Here is a 15,853-nt window from a genome sequence, read left to right as displayed (position 1 = left end):
ACTGGGCAAGCCCACAGCCCAGCCCAGAGACACGCTAATGGAATTCCCTCAAGGGCAAGAGGGGCAGAAACAACATCTGCTTCCCTCAGCTCCACGTCAAGATCACATGGCCGGGGAAGTTCCCCGGACAGCTGCCTCTCCACTTCCAGTACTGCACAACACCTGCCCAGGTGGGGCCTCTGCTACATCACTTCTGGAAACTTCTCATTTGCAAGCTGAAGCGTCTGTCTCACACTGGACATTCATTCAACATACTGCGAACAACATGACAGTACTGCATCATTTGTAAATGTTTATTAAATGTCAGTAATTTATACAAAGCAATATTAATAGCAACAGGCGACATTTCTTTTTGCAAAATATGTACAAAAGTAAAAAGCCTTAATGAACTAACACCTCCTATTAGAAAATCAGGCCGTTTTTCCTTCCACGATTAGATCTCCTTTAGAAATAATTTATTGCGAATCCTGAACTAGAGCAGTGACAAGATTTACAGTATCAGATAATGTGCTTAGTTCCCGGAAAGTTATAAAAAGACAGATGTAAAAACTGCTAAGCCACACGTAACTTTTGCACAGAATACAAGCCACATTCTCTTAGGTACAGTTTCTACGAGGTTGTTACAAAATAGACTTTCTGATAAGGCTACTTGTGGTAAATGAGCTCTCACCATCATACAGAAAAGCCACTGGAGACATTTTGCGATTCAAGTAAGAGGTAAATGCAGGACGAACAGCAATGGTTTGTTGCACTATTACAGAAGTGACCCTTACTCTCCCGCTTTTTGCCTGAAATCATCCAACATGCTTGAGCAGTTCATCACTTGGCATGGCAAGAAAACAGTCAAAGTACACAGTGGTATCCGTTAACAGCAAATGTAATGCATAGAAGGTTCCAGCATATTTTGATTAATATGTATACCGTCATCACAATCAACAGGTTTGTACAGGTCAACAAGAAAAAGCTCTCATGAACCTAGACAATATTGCCGAATCACGAATGTTTTACAAACAGTGCTGCACATCAGCTCTGGCTCGTATCTGGAGCCTGACAGCCAGCCCGGAACAATGCGAGAGTCAACACATGTTCAAGCAGATGTGACAGTGGGAGTGGCAGACCGTGCTGCCAATGCTGCTGCTAACGGGCGCGAAGGTTCCCGTCTACCTGATGGCACCTGAAAAAGCCGCAAAGTCCAACTGGTTTAAGGAGTTTGGGTTTAAGACTTATACCTCAACCTACAGTGTGAGTGTATTAAGCCCTAACCTCGTACCGTGATGAGCATGGAGTCCAGTCTGCTTTCTTTGGAACATGGAGGCACACGGGGGCCCCTCCTCTCTCGCCTCCTAGGGTTTATCAGACTGAAAGGCTAACTCGCACCCGCTCCCCAAGAACAACCCAGTACTCAGGTAAAGCAGCAGGACGGACTGGCTGTGAGCAAAGGAATTTAACCTTGAAATGACCGAAAAAGAGGCCAAGGAACCTGGCATGTGGTCAGATTTCCTGGTGAAAAATTCCTCAAATAAAAGAAATGAAAAGGTAAGAGTGACTTTGTCTAGATTTATTAGGCCGTTTATTACGGATGTTTGGGTTTTTCATGAATTCAAACAAGAAATTAAAGAGTTAACACTGATATTTAGCCTTCTCATTACATACATAGAAATAACATCACTACAAATTGTAAAGGAGAGAATCCCGTCTCAATGGCTTGGTTTGGGTTTTTGTCTGAATGTGTTGTTACAGAATGAAAGCACCAACTTGTGGGTTTCTCAAAAACAGTTGAGTTTCAGGACACAACAGCGCAGTTGGTAACTTTATTCTTCAAATAAATAAGGCATAACTGATATGTGTCTTAATGCTGAAAATACATTTTTATCAAGAGCATAAATAAAAGTTAAGATTTACCCATTCCCTTTTACAAAAAAGCTACAGGGCAAAGGATTTCTTTTCAAGGTCTTAAGGCTTGCTATTTCTTCTCTGAATTGGGCACGGTCACTGACTGAGCAAGGACTGGGCCTGAACAGCCCATGGCAGGTACACGCTAATGCAATCTTCAGGAAAGCAAAAATAAAAACAAATACTCTTCTTTATTCCATGCTCTGGCTGCACTCTAGCCAAGGAGTACCCTCCTCTCCAGATAATAAAGCTGAAAGGAACATGTTAATGTGGTTTGGCAGAAAGCAACGATTGAGATGATTAGAAACACTTTGGTGGCGGAGGTGGGACTTGAATGCTTCAGATTTTCAGGAAACATTGGATAAAACCCATTCCCATAAAAATTAAGGTCTGCATTGGTGCTGTTGCTGGAGCTGTGAGGTCACTCAAATGCCACGTGCTTCCTCCAGGAGCACAAGACACGTGGGTGGTGTTCCTCTAGAACTGAGAAGGCATGGAGGTCCCCAGACAACAGGCACGCAGGGCGAGGCACAGGTTACTCCAAACCAAAACCACGAGGATTCAGAAAATCACTCATGGCAAAGAACTCAATGACTTTTTTTTAAGACATTTGAGAAAATTGGCATAGTGAAAATTACAAGCACCTTTTCACTTTCATTCATCAGGACTTTCTCTCTCCTTCACTGAAGGGTATTTCAAAAGGATTAGATTTTGATTTTTAGGGTATGGGTGGAAGGCTCCTTCAGCTAGTTATGAAGGAGCACGTAAAATGGACTAAACCTTCAGACTGAATCTTAAAGTTCTAGTGAAGGCTCAACAAGCCCGTCTAAATTAGGCTTATGTAATTTATTGCATAATCTAAATTTTCAAACAATGTTAATTCTAAGTATCACACACATTTGGAAGAAAACTGCAGAGGACCTCAAATAATATTCTCTCTCACCCCTATCTCTAGATACTTGAACATTTCTTGGAGGTTGTCAAACTGGGGCAACTTGGTGCTGCCATGCAGAATTTATGATTCATCACACATACACATGCAAAGACTGTACGTCCTCTCCCTACATGGAATTGACTTAAACCTTCACAGGAGTCAAACATTTTTGGCCATTCAATAAAAGCACCTGCTGTATTTACTCATAGATTTGCCACTGAACAGTTCAAATGTGACTATGCACATATTTGGAAATTTGTTACCACTGAAATGAAGCTAACCTTCTGAATTCAAACAATGTATTCTTTTTTGGCAAGAAGCACTACAAGTAGAACTATTCCAATATGCATGATAAATACTACGGGCACCTGCACTATGTTGGTGGGCTACATGTCTATAGCTCATGTATGACCAAGGCATGAAAATACTGGAACATACAGGGATGTGGTGACTGTGAGGGAGGTCAGAGCTCCCCTCCCACCATGACAGCAAGACGGACAAGAGCTGCGGCTCGGAAAGGCTGTGTGGTCTCCACTGCTGCACAGCCTTTCGGGAGCAGTGAGATACCTGAGAACCCAGTCAGCGACCCAGTGCAGGGCCAGCCATCACAGTCAGCAACCACACCCTCCACGAAGAGCAGAGAGGCTGGCAGCCTTCCAACAGCCGCTTGCTCGGACACTGGCTCCTCTGCGCCAGTGCCAGCGCTCTGAGGGCTGCAGGCCAGCCCTCTGCAGGGCTCACCAGGCCATTTTTGTGGTCACAAGGGTTGGGGGCTAAATGCAGCCATCTCCAGGTGGGACTGAGAAACAGGACACCTCCTCGACATTTAAAATGTACCTAACATCTCATAAACATGAGTACACAAATTTGTACATGCTGTTTCTCTTTGAGACACACCTAGAATGAAGGAGGATCTCACATAAATGCCTCCTAGAAAGGTTTTACAGGAAAATACTGCCCTTGGCAAACTCCACCAAATAAAACAATCCCATAAATGCTGCAGTTCGAGTTGCTGTGGATGGACAGGAGGAGGGTTCAGACAGACACTGGTGACAACACAGCACTTTTTCCTTCTGTAAAGGCTCAACTCTAATTGGGAAGGTTTAAGGGCATCACCGAGGACGTTCTAGCACAGGTATGTTGAATTAGCAAGTCTGTCATTAAGCTGCTTGTAGGTTTGAGCTGCTGTGATGGCCACACGATGTTTCATCTATGGCACATCAGATCACATGCTAACTGAGGAGGAAAAAGGCAAACTGTGTTTCACTCATTACTTCTGACCCGAACTTCCCAAAGAGGCATCCGCTTGCCTTTTGCTCCCTGGTACCATCAGTAGACTCTCCCCTGGAATCACGCCAGACCTCCTCATGTAAACGTCTACACACTGACAACACTGCCTTCACACACTTGTTCGCGACGGCGACCAGCCAGAGCGCCATTCCAACAGAACCTTTTCAAAATCGAGGTCACCATGAAGCCAGGCGACAACTGCCACGGCTGTGTGTCAGGCGGAACAGGGAGTTCTCACTTGTTTTAGAACCAATCGGTCTACAAGTGTTTAAGGATACCTTCTGTCCTTGGCACTAAAGCAGAATTTCATCTGAAAGGTGGAAGGACAAAAGCCTGCAGCGTGCTTAGTCTAAGACTAACGCCGACGAAGGCCGCCCTCCCAGTGCCCCGCCCGGACGGCGGCAGAGGCTGAGGAGGTGACACTCAGCAGCTTCCAGTCACACACCAAGGCCACAGAAGGACTAACACTTCCAAGAAGTCAAACACAGAATCAAGATTGTTTCTAACTCCTGTTGTAAACTGCTACCTTAAAAAATGAAACAAACAGAAACCATTACAGCGCAAGAGTCACTCCGCCAGCGAGTCTCTGTGCGTCACTGGAGCATGAGCTGCTTGAGGTTGTCGTGGAGAATGGTATCCTTGACGTCACGGAACACGAGGCGGATGTTCTCCGTGTTGATGGCGGTGGTGAAGTGGTGATACAGGGGCTTCTGCTGCTGGTCCCGGCGTTTGCTGCGGAAACACTCCACCAGGAATTTTTGGACGTCTCTTAAGCAGTGCGGATCCCCTTCAAATTCTAGGAAGTAGTCTTTGATGCTCACAACCCGCACCTTCTCCTCAAGCAAGTCTGTCTTGTTCAAGAACAGGATTATGGAGACATTGCTGAAAACCCGGTTATTGACGATGGTTTCAAAAATGTTCAGGGACTCGGTGAGGCGATTGGTCAGTCGGTCTTCCATAAGCACCTGGTCAAACTCACTGGAGGAGACAAGGAAAAGTATTGACGTCACACTGTCGAAGCATTCAAACCAACGTTTCCTTTCTGACCTTTGACCTCCAACGTCAACCATCTTGAAAGGAACATTTTTAATTTCAAAGTCGTACTCATGAATGCCTTTGGTGGGTCTTCTAGCGAGCAGAATATCCTGCTGTGATGGAATGTAATCCTGCAAAAGTAAACAATTGTTACACATTCAGTAACTCGGAAGTAGGTTCTGATACTATTCCGTGGACTGCTAAGTGTAAAGAAGCAAACAAAATGGGATTTCTAACATTTCAGGGCACATGCAGGTAGCAACACCATTATTTTCATTGTGAACTGACAACACACAGTAAAATGCTGAGCCCACAAAGACTTTCCAAATTCGCTACAAATAACCACATCGATCTTATTTTCATCCTTGCACTACTCCCATTCCGGCTCACCTGCCACGCGTGTTTACCCGCTGCCCGCGCACACCCACCTGCCGCCCTACTCTTTACTCTCGCTCACCCCTGGGTCCAGCTACAGGGTTCCTCTGCCCACACACCCTGCTTCTCCACCCTGCTGAACCCACTTCAAGCAGGCCAGAATCCATTGCTGCTGCGTCAGGATCACCTCCCGCCCCAAGTCCCACCCACCTCTTTGGAACCCACTCCCAATGACCCTTTGCAGTCAGCACCGACTCCACCCCCATGACTTAGAACCACTCTCTTTTTTAAAAAAAAGATTTATTTTTATTGCAATGTCAGATATACAGAGAGGAGGAGAGACAGAGAGGAAGATCTTCCGTCCAACGATTCACTCCCCAAGTGACCGCAATGGCCGGTGCTATGCTGATCCAAAGCCAAGATCCAGGAACTTCCTCCAGGTCTCCCACACCCAGGTGCAGGGTCTCAAGGCTTTGGGCTGTCCTTGACTGCTTTCCCAGGCCATAAGCAGGGAGCTGGATGGGAAGTGAGGCTGCTGGGATTAGAACCAGTGCCCATATGGGATCCTGGTGCATTCAAGGTGAGGACTTTAGCCACTAGGCCGCCGCACTGGGCCCCACCATGCTATCACTGCTGCTCTATTTCCTGTGTGGAAGACACTTCTCTATCACAACTGATCCACTGCAGTTACTCTGGGCCCTCAAAGTCCTGTTCCCAGGACACAGCTGAAGTAGCTGTGTTCCAGCTTTCACATTTACTGACCAGAGAAAGCCTTAGTCGCTTACTCGAAGTGCTACGTCAACAATGTTGTTATGAAGCAGAGGTGATCACGGCCGGCCTATCTGCTTGGAGGGAAGGTCACTGCAGAGATCAAGTGCACATTTCTTTTTTCTTTTTTTTATGTTTTGACAATCTTTACATAGTTAATTAGGGTAAAAGTGCACATTTCTTTGAATCCTTGGGCAGTGAACTCCGAGGTGCCACACAGGCAAAACCTCAAAATCACACAAGGCACCAGCTACTCATTCTTTTTTTTTGTTTGTTTGTTTTTTGTTTTTTATTGGAAAGGCGGATATACAGAGAGGAGAGACAGAGAGGAAGATCTTCCATCCGATGATTCACTCCCCAAGTGAGCGCAACGGGCCAATGCTATGCCAATCCGAAGCCAGGAGCCTCTTCCGGGTCTCCCACGTGGGTGCAGGGTCCCAAGGTTTTGGGCCATCATCGACTGCTTTCCTGGGCCACAGGCAGGGAGCTGGAAGGGAAGCGGGGCTGCCGGGATTAGAACCGGCGCCCATATGGGATCCCGGGCGAGCAAGGCGAGGACCTTAACCACTTGCGCCACCGCGCCGGGCCCACCAGCTACACATTCTGATGGCACACGTCCTCATGAAATCTAACTCGCTCTTCTTCCTCACACCAGCATTTTTTTCAGAACTTTGTCACAGACTCTGGCAATACTCTGAAGAAGGGTTAATGTTCATCATGATTTAAAAAAAAAAGTATTATAAATGCAGACAAGACAGGCACTGCGGACCAGCAGGCAAGCTCCTGCTGTAGTCTGCGACAAGGGCATCTAACAGAGGTGCTGGCTCATGCCCCGGGTGCCCCACTTATGAGTTAGCTCCTTGCAGCAGATGGCCCACGGGGCCCCTGCTCCCCACACAGGAGAGACCTGGACTGAGTTTTTGTCCTTGACTTTGACCCAACTGGGGAATGAATGAAAGAAAGCTCTTTCTTCCTTCTTCTCTAATCCTTTCCAAATAATAAGTAAAATAAAGAAAGCAACACAGATGACGAAGTCACAGCACTGCCGAGGCTGTCCACTCCTGCCTGGCCAGGCTGCTGCGTGTCCTGGTGGGGGCAGATGACAACCTGAGTCCTTGGAGCCCTGCATCCAGGTGGCAGGAGCCGAGACCGGCTTCTAGGCACCGGGGTTTGGGCCTCGCACACCTTAGCTGGTTGTGGACAGAGTGAACTAGCAATGGAAGATCTCTGTTGTTTCAAGCAAATAAATAATCTTTACCTCTTTAACAAATAATCCTGCTATTCACAATGATGCTTTCCCCCCTTTACAATTAGCGTCATGTGCCCTTGAAATCCCATTACAATCTGAATGCCCATTTTAGCATGACACAATGGTACTAGGAATTAAGGGAAAAGTAGGCAGCTCTTAGTTTTTAGTAATCCACAGCCACTCACTGGATAATGCCAGGACTGTAAACATTTCATTTTCCATGCTTGCACAGACACACATATCTACTTTAAAAAATTTTAATATACCCACGTTGGGCCTGGTGCAGTAGCCTAGTGGCTTAAGTCCTTGTCTTGCATGCACCTGGATCTCATATGGGCACTGGTTCTAATCCTGGCAGCCTCACTTCCCATCCAGCTCCCTGCTTGTGGCCTGGGAAAGCAGTCGAGGACGGCCCAAAGCCTTGGGACCCTGTATCTGTGTGGGAGACCTGGAGGAAGAGGCTCCAGGTTCCTGGCTTTGGATCAGCATAGCTCATAAAATGAATTTAAAAACAACATATCCACTTAAATTTTAAGTCAGAATTTATAGAAAAGAGAGATTTTCCATGCACTGATTCACTTCCCAGATGGCTGCAAAGGCAGTATGGAGCCAAGACAGGAGGCTGCTTTCAGCTTGTTAGGGTAGGGCCCCAAATGGGCCATCTTGAGTTGCTTTTCTTGGGCCATTAGCAGGAAGCTGCATCTGAATTGGAGCAGCCAGGACATGAGCCATTACCCACATGGAATGTCATAGTTGCAGGTGGCAGCTTTACCTGTTAAACTACACTGGTCCCATCCATCTACTTTAATGGTTAATTACCCTGTGGCCCTAACATTTCATTACTCCGCAGGAGACCACCAAGTACATCAGAAGCATTACTATGCCACAGTGCATATCAGTGTCTCCCTACTAGAGATCACTTCCATTATTTTCCATGTTTTGATATAATCCACTGAAATACTGCGATTAAAATCCTCATGCACATCTTCTTCACTTCTGGCCTATTTCTACGAGTAGGTGATAAGGCAAGGTAGTACCAATTTATAGTACATATCTATGCCAGTTACTTCCAAAATGTGTAGGTCTTACAGTTCTTAATAAAATTTTTTTTAAAGATTTATTTTAGTTTTATTGGAAAGGCGGATGTACAGAGAGGAGAGACAGAGAGGAAGATCTTCCGTCCGATGATTCACTCCCCAAGTGAGCGCAACAGCCGATGCTATGCCGATCCGAAGCCAGGAGCCTCTTCCGGGTCTCCCACGCGGGTGCAGGATCCCAAAGCATTGGGCCATCCTCGACTGCTTTCCCGGGCAATAGGCAGGGAACTGGATGGGAAGTGGAGCTGCCGGGATTAGAACTGGCGCCCATACGGGATCCTGGGCGTGCAAGGTGAGGACCTTAACCACTGCACCATTGCGCCGGGTCCCTTAATAATTTTTTTTTTTTTTTATTTTTTTTTAAAGATTTATTTTTATTATTTTTTCATTGGAAAGGCGGATATACAGAGAGGAGAGACAGAGAGGAAGATCTTCCGTCCGATGATTCACTCCCCAAGTGAGCGCAACGGGCCGATACTATGCCGATCCGAAGCCAGGAGCCTCTTCCGGGTCTCCCACGCGGGTGCAGGTTCCCAAAGCTTTGGGCCGTCCTCGACTGCTTTCCCAGGCCACAGGCAGGGAGCTGGAAGGGAAGCGGGGCTGCCGGGATTAGAACCGGCGCCCATATGGGATCCCGGGGGTGCAAGGCGAGGACCTTTAACCACTTGCGCCACCGCGCCGGGCCCTTCCCTTAATAATTTTTTAATGCCCTAAAAAAAATGTGTTGTTATTCTTTATCCAGAGTTAAAAATCTAGTTAGGAGGTTAACACCTACCAACACGGGGCACAGAACACTGTAATCCAGTTCTAAACACGTGGAAGGGTAAGAGTGGGTGCTGGCTCAGCAGCAGAGAATGCCACACCCCATGTCCAGGGGCTGGACCCAATACTTGCCTCCCGTACCCAATTCCAGCTTCCTGCAACGCAGAGCCGGGACACCGAGGTGACAGTAACTGGCTTCCTGCCAGCCAGTTAGCGCTGTGGACCGCATCCCGGGGCCTAGCTTTGTCCTCAGCCCAGTCCCAACAACTGTGGGCATGTGCCGAGGGAAGCACTAGATGGGGGTGCTCTGTGACTCCAGTAAAGAAAAACTGAAAAACATGTTCACTGAGTGACTTCCACAGCCGCTAGCTCCCAGCCACACACCGGCTCCGTGAGGCCGAGCAAGTCACTTCACCCATGTCTCAATGTCCTCACTTGTAAAATAGAGATTGTACTTTCTGGGTACAGCTTCATCCATTTTCTAATTGTTAACCAATCACGTGCACTTAATAATCCATTCACAACCAAGCACTACGCTCTCAGTAAGAAACCTTCCGGGTCCCAACAGCAAGTATTCCTTCCTACGTCAGCCCGGCCAACAAATCCCGCCTCTTCCTGTTGGCCTCATACCTCTGGGTTTTATACTTTCTCTGAATTCCTCTTTCCTCTCACTGTCCCCCTTGTTTTTGCTCAGGCACAGTCCCTGGTTCTTCCCCTGTTTTGCTGTCCAGAGTCCCCATCTCTTGGCTCCACCTCCGTGTCACTCTGAGTCTCTTCCACGCTCACCCTTGGGGCCATGCCACTAGCAGCTACAGGAGGCCTTCACTGCATGGCAGCCTAACTCTGTGCAGGCGCTGGGCCCTCCTTGTGGCTTGGTTTCTGGAACCAGTACGTGACTGACCCCACAGGCCTCACTACAGTGCCCACTAAAAAGACCTGCACAAAACAGCATGCCCAAGAGCCAAGATACGGAATCTGCCCAGGTATCCACAGTCGGGTGAATGAATAAAGAAAACTGCGGTTAAAAACACAGGAATATTTTTCAGCCATAAAAAAAGAATGAAATCCTGGCATTTGCAGCAAAGGATGGAACCGGAGGTCATTAGGTTAAGTGAAACATGGCAGATGCACAAAGACAAATACCACATGTTGTCTCTCATATGCAGAAATTAAGATAAATAGTTTCTCTGAACTCAGAATTGTGATTAGTGGGGTAAGGGTGGAAAGATAAGAGGGAGTAGTTGAGTAATATGTACCGCACCACAATCGGACAGGATTTTATGAATTCTAGTGTTCTACAGCACAGCTGGTGTCTTTAGTCCGTAACAGTATCTTATTCACTGCATTAAGAAATTGGGAAGAATGGAGCTGGTAGGCTCTATTCAATATTAATAGAAAAAAAATTTAAGGTTTATACGAAGTTTAATATCTTAATACTGTCACATGTTCTTGGAGTTCTTCAGCAGTACAAGAACATACATAAAAATCTAAGCTACTGCCTTCTAGAAATGTTTCTTAGGCCAGTGCTACCAGGTTAAGCCTCTGCCTGGGGTGCCAGAATCCTATAGGAGCTGCTTTGCTTCCTGGCTGCTCCCCTCCCAATCCAGCTTCCTGCTAATGGGCTGGGGAGGCAGCAGAGGAAGGCCCACCCTGCTTCCGTTCAGGAAACCCGACAGATTCCCATTTCCTTGCTTTGCACTGGCCCAGTTCTGTCCACTGTGGCCACGTGGGGGAGTGACCCGGCAACTGGAAGATGGATAATCTTGCTCTCTTTTTTCCCTCTCTCTATAACTCTGATTTTCAAACAAAACTAAATATAAAAATAATTCTTTAAAAAGGAATTCATTCTTAAATGCTTCTCCGAGTTAGAAGGGCTTCAGATAACCTTTGTCAGACACGTGTCTTCAAAGGGAAGTCTGTCCAGCTGCCTTGCCTCTGAGGGGCCACACCCCCCATGTGACGAAATCCAACCTATCCTGCAGGCAGTCGAAGTGCACTGATGTGTGCAGGCCAGCTCCAATTCCAGACATCTCTTTCAGTCCATGAACTATCATTATCTTCATGATCAGTATCACTTAATTGCCTTCTACTAGGTCTTATACATTTAGTTCTGAGTAGTCTGAGCTCCTTGAATGTTGAGATCAAGGGACAAAATAGCTTGCAATGAGCATTCCCTACTTTGCTAGCCCCTTTGGGTTTGCCTCATGCAATTATCCCGTGACTCGGTGAGCTCCGCTCCTTTACTATGCCCATGCGGTGAAGGAAGAAGCTGTCATTAAGAGACATCCGAGGTCATACCAATCCATGATGGAGCTGGGAGGGGACCAGACAGTCTGGCTGCAGAACTCCTGGCCCAGCAGGGCTCTTATCCTGTGACCTGTACGCCAAGTTGACTTTCCTGTCCTTTACAATGAAGTGCTGCTGCCGACAGTGGTGTTTGTTTTGTTGCTGTTGTTCCAGATCCATCCCCAGAGTTGTTCTTAAGCTAAGACAAGCATAACATGATCACCAACTCCCAGACGTGCAGCAGAGGGAAAAACCTGAGCTGCTCCTGAGACCGAGAGGAGAGGAGCCACTGCGTGGTGCACTAACCGGTGGGCCAGCTGACAAGGAAACGCCCTGACCAGAGCGGTCACCTGGGAAGGGAGCCAGCAGGTGCAAGATACTCATTCTCTGTGTGTGTATAACTTTTTCAAGTTAAAAAAATTTTTTTTAAAGTTTACAATCTGAACAACTGGTAAAATAATAATGTAAAAACTCCAATTTCACTGATAAGTACTATCCGAGTAAAAAACTAACAAATTATAGAAATCTTACATCCAAGAGACATGTAGGAGATGAACACAGTAATTTAAGTGCAGACAAATGCAATATAAAATACTGGGAAAAATATAAAAATATAAAAACAAGCTGGCAGGGAAGAAAGATGGCACTGTTCCACATACCCTAAATATATTAGTATACTAACTTCCTGCTTGCAACAGCACCCATCTGAGCTTCCCTCTAGTTCGATTTTAAAAGTTAAAAACATCAAAGAGCCTAAGACTACATTGAAAATTTATAACAAAACTTGGCTTGAAGAGGCGGCAAGTGAAGCTACACTAAATCAAGTAACAAATGACTACAGGGATGGGGTTCAGATGTCCTAGGAGCTGCAGCTTTTCTCTGGATGAGCTGCACCTGTCCAAGGCAGGGAACCACCTGAGCACTGCTCCGCCTGCCATGGGTCTGGGAGGGGATGCCTGCAGAGACCACGTCCCAGGAGACCAGGAGCGACTCCAGCCTGCAGCATCCAGTCTTCCTCCTCAGGAATGCAAGCCAGGGCACTCCCAAACTGGAGAGGGCTGCTTGTGCAACAGTCACAAGGTTTCTAGTTCTACTGTAGAAACTGGCTCAGAAGTACAGAAGTACAACAGATAACCTGAACAGCAGAGGAAGAACAGGCAGAACGGCAACTTAGATCTTGTTCCACATTTTGAAAAAAGTAGGAATCATTCAATATTCACAGCTATCCATCACTCTAAAATAAAACTGGAAGAGGATTTCTACTAAGGGAAAAAAAATCAATGTGTAATTTTTCTAAAACTTTTAAACACTCTGTCTCCAAATATAAAGTATCAATTACGCTGACAACTGCTTTCAAATGACCAAAAAAACCAACCAAACAACAACAAATTCATAAACATTCAGTTTTAAAACTTACTGGTTCTCCAAGTTTATCCAAATTATCCAGGAAATACTTTACGGATTCACCCTAAAAACAAGAAAGAAACAAGCAATGATTAGGACTCAAATGTGAAAGCTCTTGCTACAACAGTTTATATGATACTGTCTAGTTGAACACTGAATCTAAACACACTCTGTTTAGTCACTGATCACACCAAACAACAGCACTTCTACAAACTGTATGAAAGTCTGCCGTGCCACTATGCTGTCGATGAGCAAAGGCCGGCTGACTTCACAAGTGTGTCTCAGAGTGATGGACCAAGGGACTCTGCAGGGACGGACTGCTTGCATGCCTAAGATGGATGCAACAGGGAAAATATAAGTGAAAGGCAAAAGCGAATGGAGATAAACATCCATCTCCAACCGAAATGTGGCTGTGACTGCACTGGCACCACATCTGAAGTCAGCAGCAATGGTGGTCAGCTTCAGAGACCAATCAGAGGTGAGAGGAGGGCACGGTGTAGAACTTTCTCCCCACAGGCACAGGCCAGTCACAGGCCTTCCCTGGGAGGATTCTGGATGACACTGCAGCGTGAGTGCAGGAGAGCTTTGCCTGCCGGGCCTTCCTTTTCCAGCTCAGATTTCCACTGACCCCTACGCAATTTCGAACTCCTAAACTCGAGAACAAATGGCTGAAAGCAACCTGAAACCAGGGAACACGAGGGAGGGGCTCTGGGTTTGGTCTTCTGGTTCCTACTCCTGGGTGTTCCTCTTCCGACTGGAGTTTGTTGCAGCTGCTGTGGTACCTTTGCTGCCTAGAAATGCTTCCCCAAGTTCCAGAAGCTTCCATAGTGTATAGGACAATCACTGGTTGGGAGTGTGGGGAAGGAATACCTCGGTCCACACTTTGAATCACAGGCCCTAAACCAGTAAATCTTATGCTATTTTTGACCTCAAAATCTCTCCATGTCTTAAAATTCTTGAGGATCTTAAGATGCTTGTATTTTACGGGTTACAGCTTTCCACACTAAATAAAACTTAGAAATTCAAGCATTGAAAAACTCCAAGTATCAGTAACGGGCCCATGAAAAACTAACACACCGTTGTGCAGCAGGCTCCTCCGCTTCTGCAGTCCAGCAGACATGCCGTCCATTCCCAACGTCTTCACTGCAAGAAACTATGGCAGTATACAAAAATGTGTCTGGAGGGTTTTTTAAAAATAATCTTTTTCGGGCCCAGCACCGTGCCCTAGCGGCTAAAGTCCTCGCCTTGAACACGCTGGGATCCCATATGGGCACCAGTTCTAATCCCAGCAGCCCCACTTCCCATCCAGCTCCCTGCTTATGGTATGGGAAAGCAGTCGAGGATGGTCCAAAGCCTTGGGATCCTACACCCATGTGGGAGACCAGGAAGAAGTTCCTGGCTCCTAGCTTCGGATCGGCACAGCACCGGCCATTGCGGTCACTTGGGGAGTGAATCATTGGACAGAAAATCTTTGTCTCTGTCTCTCTTCCTCTCTGTATATCTCACTTTCCAATAAAAGTAAAATAAATCTTAAAAAAAAATCTTTCAACAACTGTAAATATTCTTTATTATTGTAGCAAAAATCTAACAAGCGATGATTTAATTTCCAGTGGAACTGGAAACTAACCTACAAACTTCCTATTGTCTGTTGTGTTAAAAGAAACTGGTCTGGGCCCAGTGCCATAGTCTAGTGGTTAAATCCTTGCCTTGCATCTGCCAGGATCCCAAATAGGCACTAGTTCTTATCCCAGCTGTTCCACTTCCCATCCAGCTCCCTGCTTGTGGCCTGGGAAAGCAGTCGAGGATGACCCAAAGCCGAGGGACCCTGCTCCCATGTGGGAGACCTGGAAGAAGCTCCTGGCACTGGATCAGCTCAGCTCCAGCTGTCGTGGTCACTTGGAGAGTGAGCCAGCAGATAGAAGACTTCTGTTTCTGTATCTCCTTCTTTTTGTATCTATGCCTTTCCAATAAAAAAAAAAAGATCTTAAAATAATAAAGCAGGACACGTAACTGGTCTGTGCACGCTGTAGCGATCTTAGCTACTGCTGCAACACTGGCAGCTCACTGGCTGCCTCTCCTCCTCTTTCTGAACTCTGCCTTTCAAATAAATAAGCTAATTAATAAATCTTTATTTTCTTTAAAAAATTTATTTTTATTATTTTATGTTAACAATTTGGCAGTCTATCTCTGATCTGGAAGTAAAGATGCATATTGGCTTGTATCTTCACATCTGGATATGATAGTTTCTAAAACACAGTGACTACACATTCCCTTAAATGAAAAGCCAGAAAACAAAATCAACAACAGGAAGAAAAAAAAATTACAATAATATAAAGTTAAATAACAAGCTACTGAGTGGCCAATGTGTTGCTGAAGAAATGAAAATCAAAAACCTTCTTGAAGAAAACGAAGCTACTGTATGATCTATGAGTCAGTGAAGAAACTAATAAGAAAAAACCCGTTTTGAAGAAATGAAAATAAATGCAAAAATACCAAAACTAATTAATAAATCTTAAAGCAACAACAACAACAACAGCCCCCCTGGGTGGAGAGGCCCAGGCACTTGGACCATGCATGTTCTGCTGCTTAAGCAGACACTTGGTGGGGAGCTGGACTGATGTGGAGCAGCTGGGACCTGATCAGGCTCCAAATGGGATGCTGGTGCATCAAGCAATGCCTGAACCCACCAGTCGCTAGCACTAGCCCCCTGGAAAAAAATTTCTTAAATATGTAACACATCTAGGTTCAAGCTTTGTAAGA

General features: G+C 46.0%; 1 protein-coding gene across 2 annotated transcripts in view; it reads right to left on the bottom strand.

The window, feature by feature from the left end:
- Positions 1-279: 279 nt before the first annotated feature.
- GNA13 (G protein subunit alpha 13) overlaps positions 280-15,853 on the bottom strand; it is a 41,941-nt gene continuing 26,367 nt past the window's right edge. The window contains exons 3-4 of one of the 2 annotated variants that reach the window (XM_040989548.1): positions 13,107-13,157; positions 280-5,283 (exon numbers count right to left, since the gene is read on the bottom strand). In XM_040989548.1, coding sequence (XP_040845482.1) covers positions 4,711-5,283; positions 13,107-13,157 — 624 coding nt within the window. In that variant the 3' untranslated portion in view covers positions 280-4,710. The remainder of the gene's footprint in view (positions 5,284-13,106; positions 13,158-15,853) is intronic. The other variant, XM_040989549.1, reaches the window with a different exon arrangement.

The sequence above is a fragment of the Ochotona curzoniae genome, unplaced genomic scaffold (genome assembly GCF_017591425.1).
Source record: "Ochotona curzoniae isolate NIBS_2020 unplaced genomic scaffold, NIBS_Ocur_1.0 contig_523, whole genome shotgun sequence".
Lineage (NCBI taxonomy): Eukaryota > Metazoa > Chordata > Mammalia > Lagomorpha > Ochotonidae > Ochotona > Ochotona curzoniae.
Note: the sequence above shows the minus strand (reverse complement) of the source record. Positions and strands in the feature narration are given on the sequence as shown.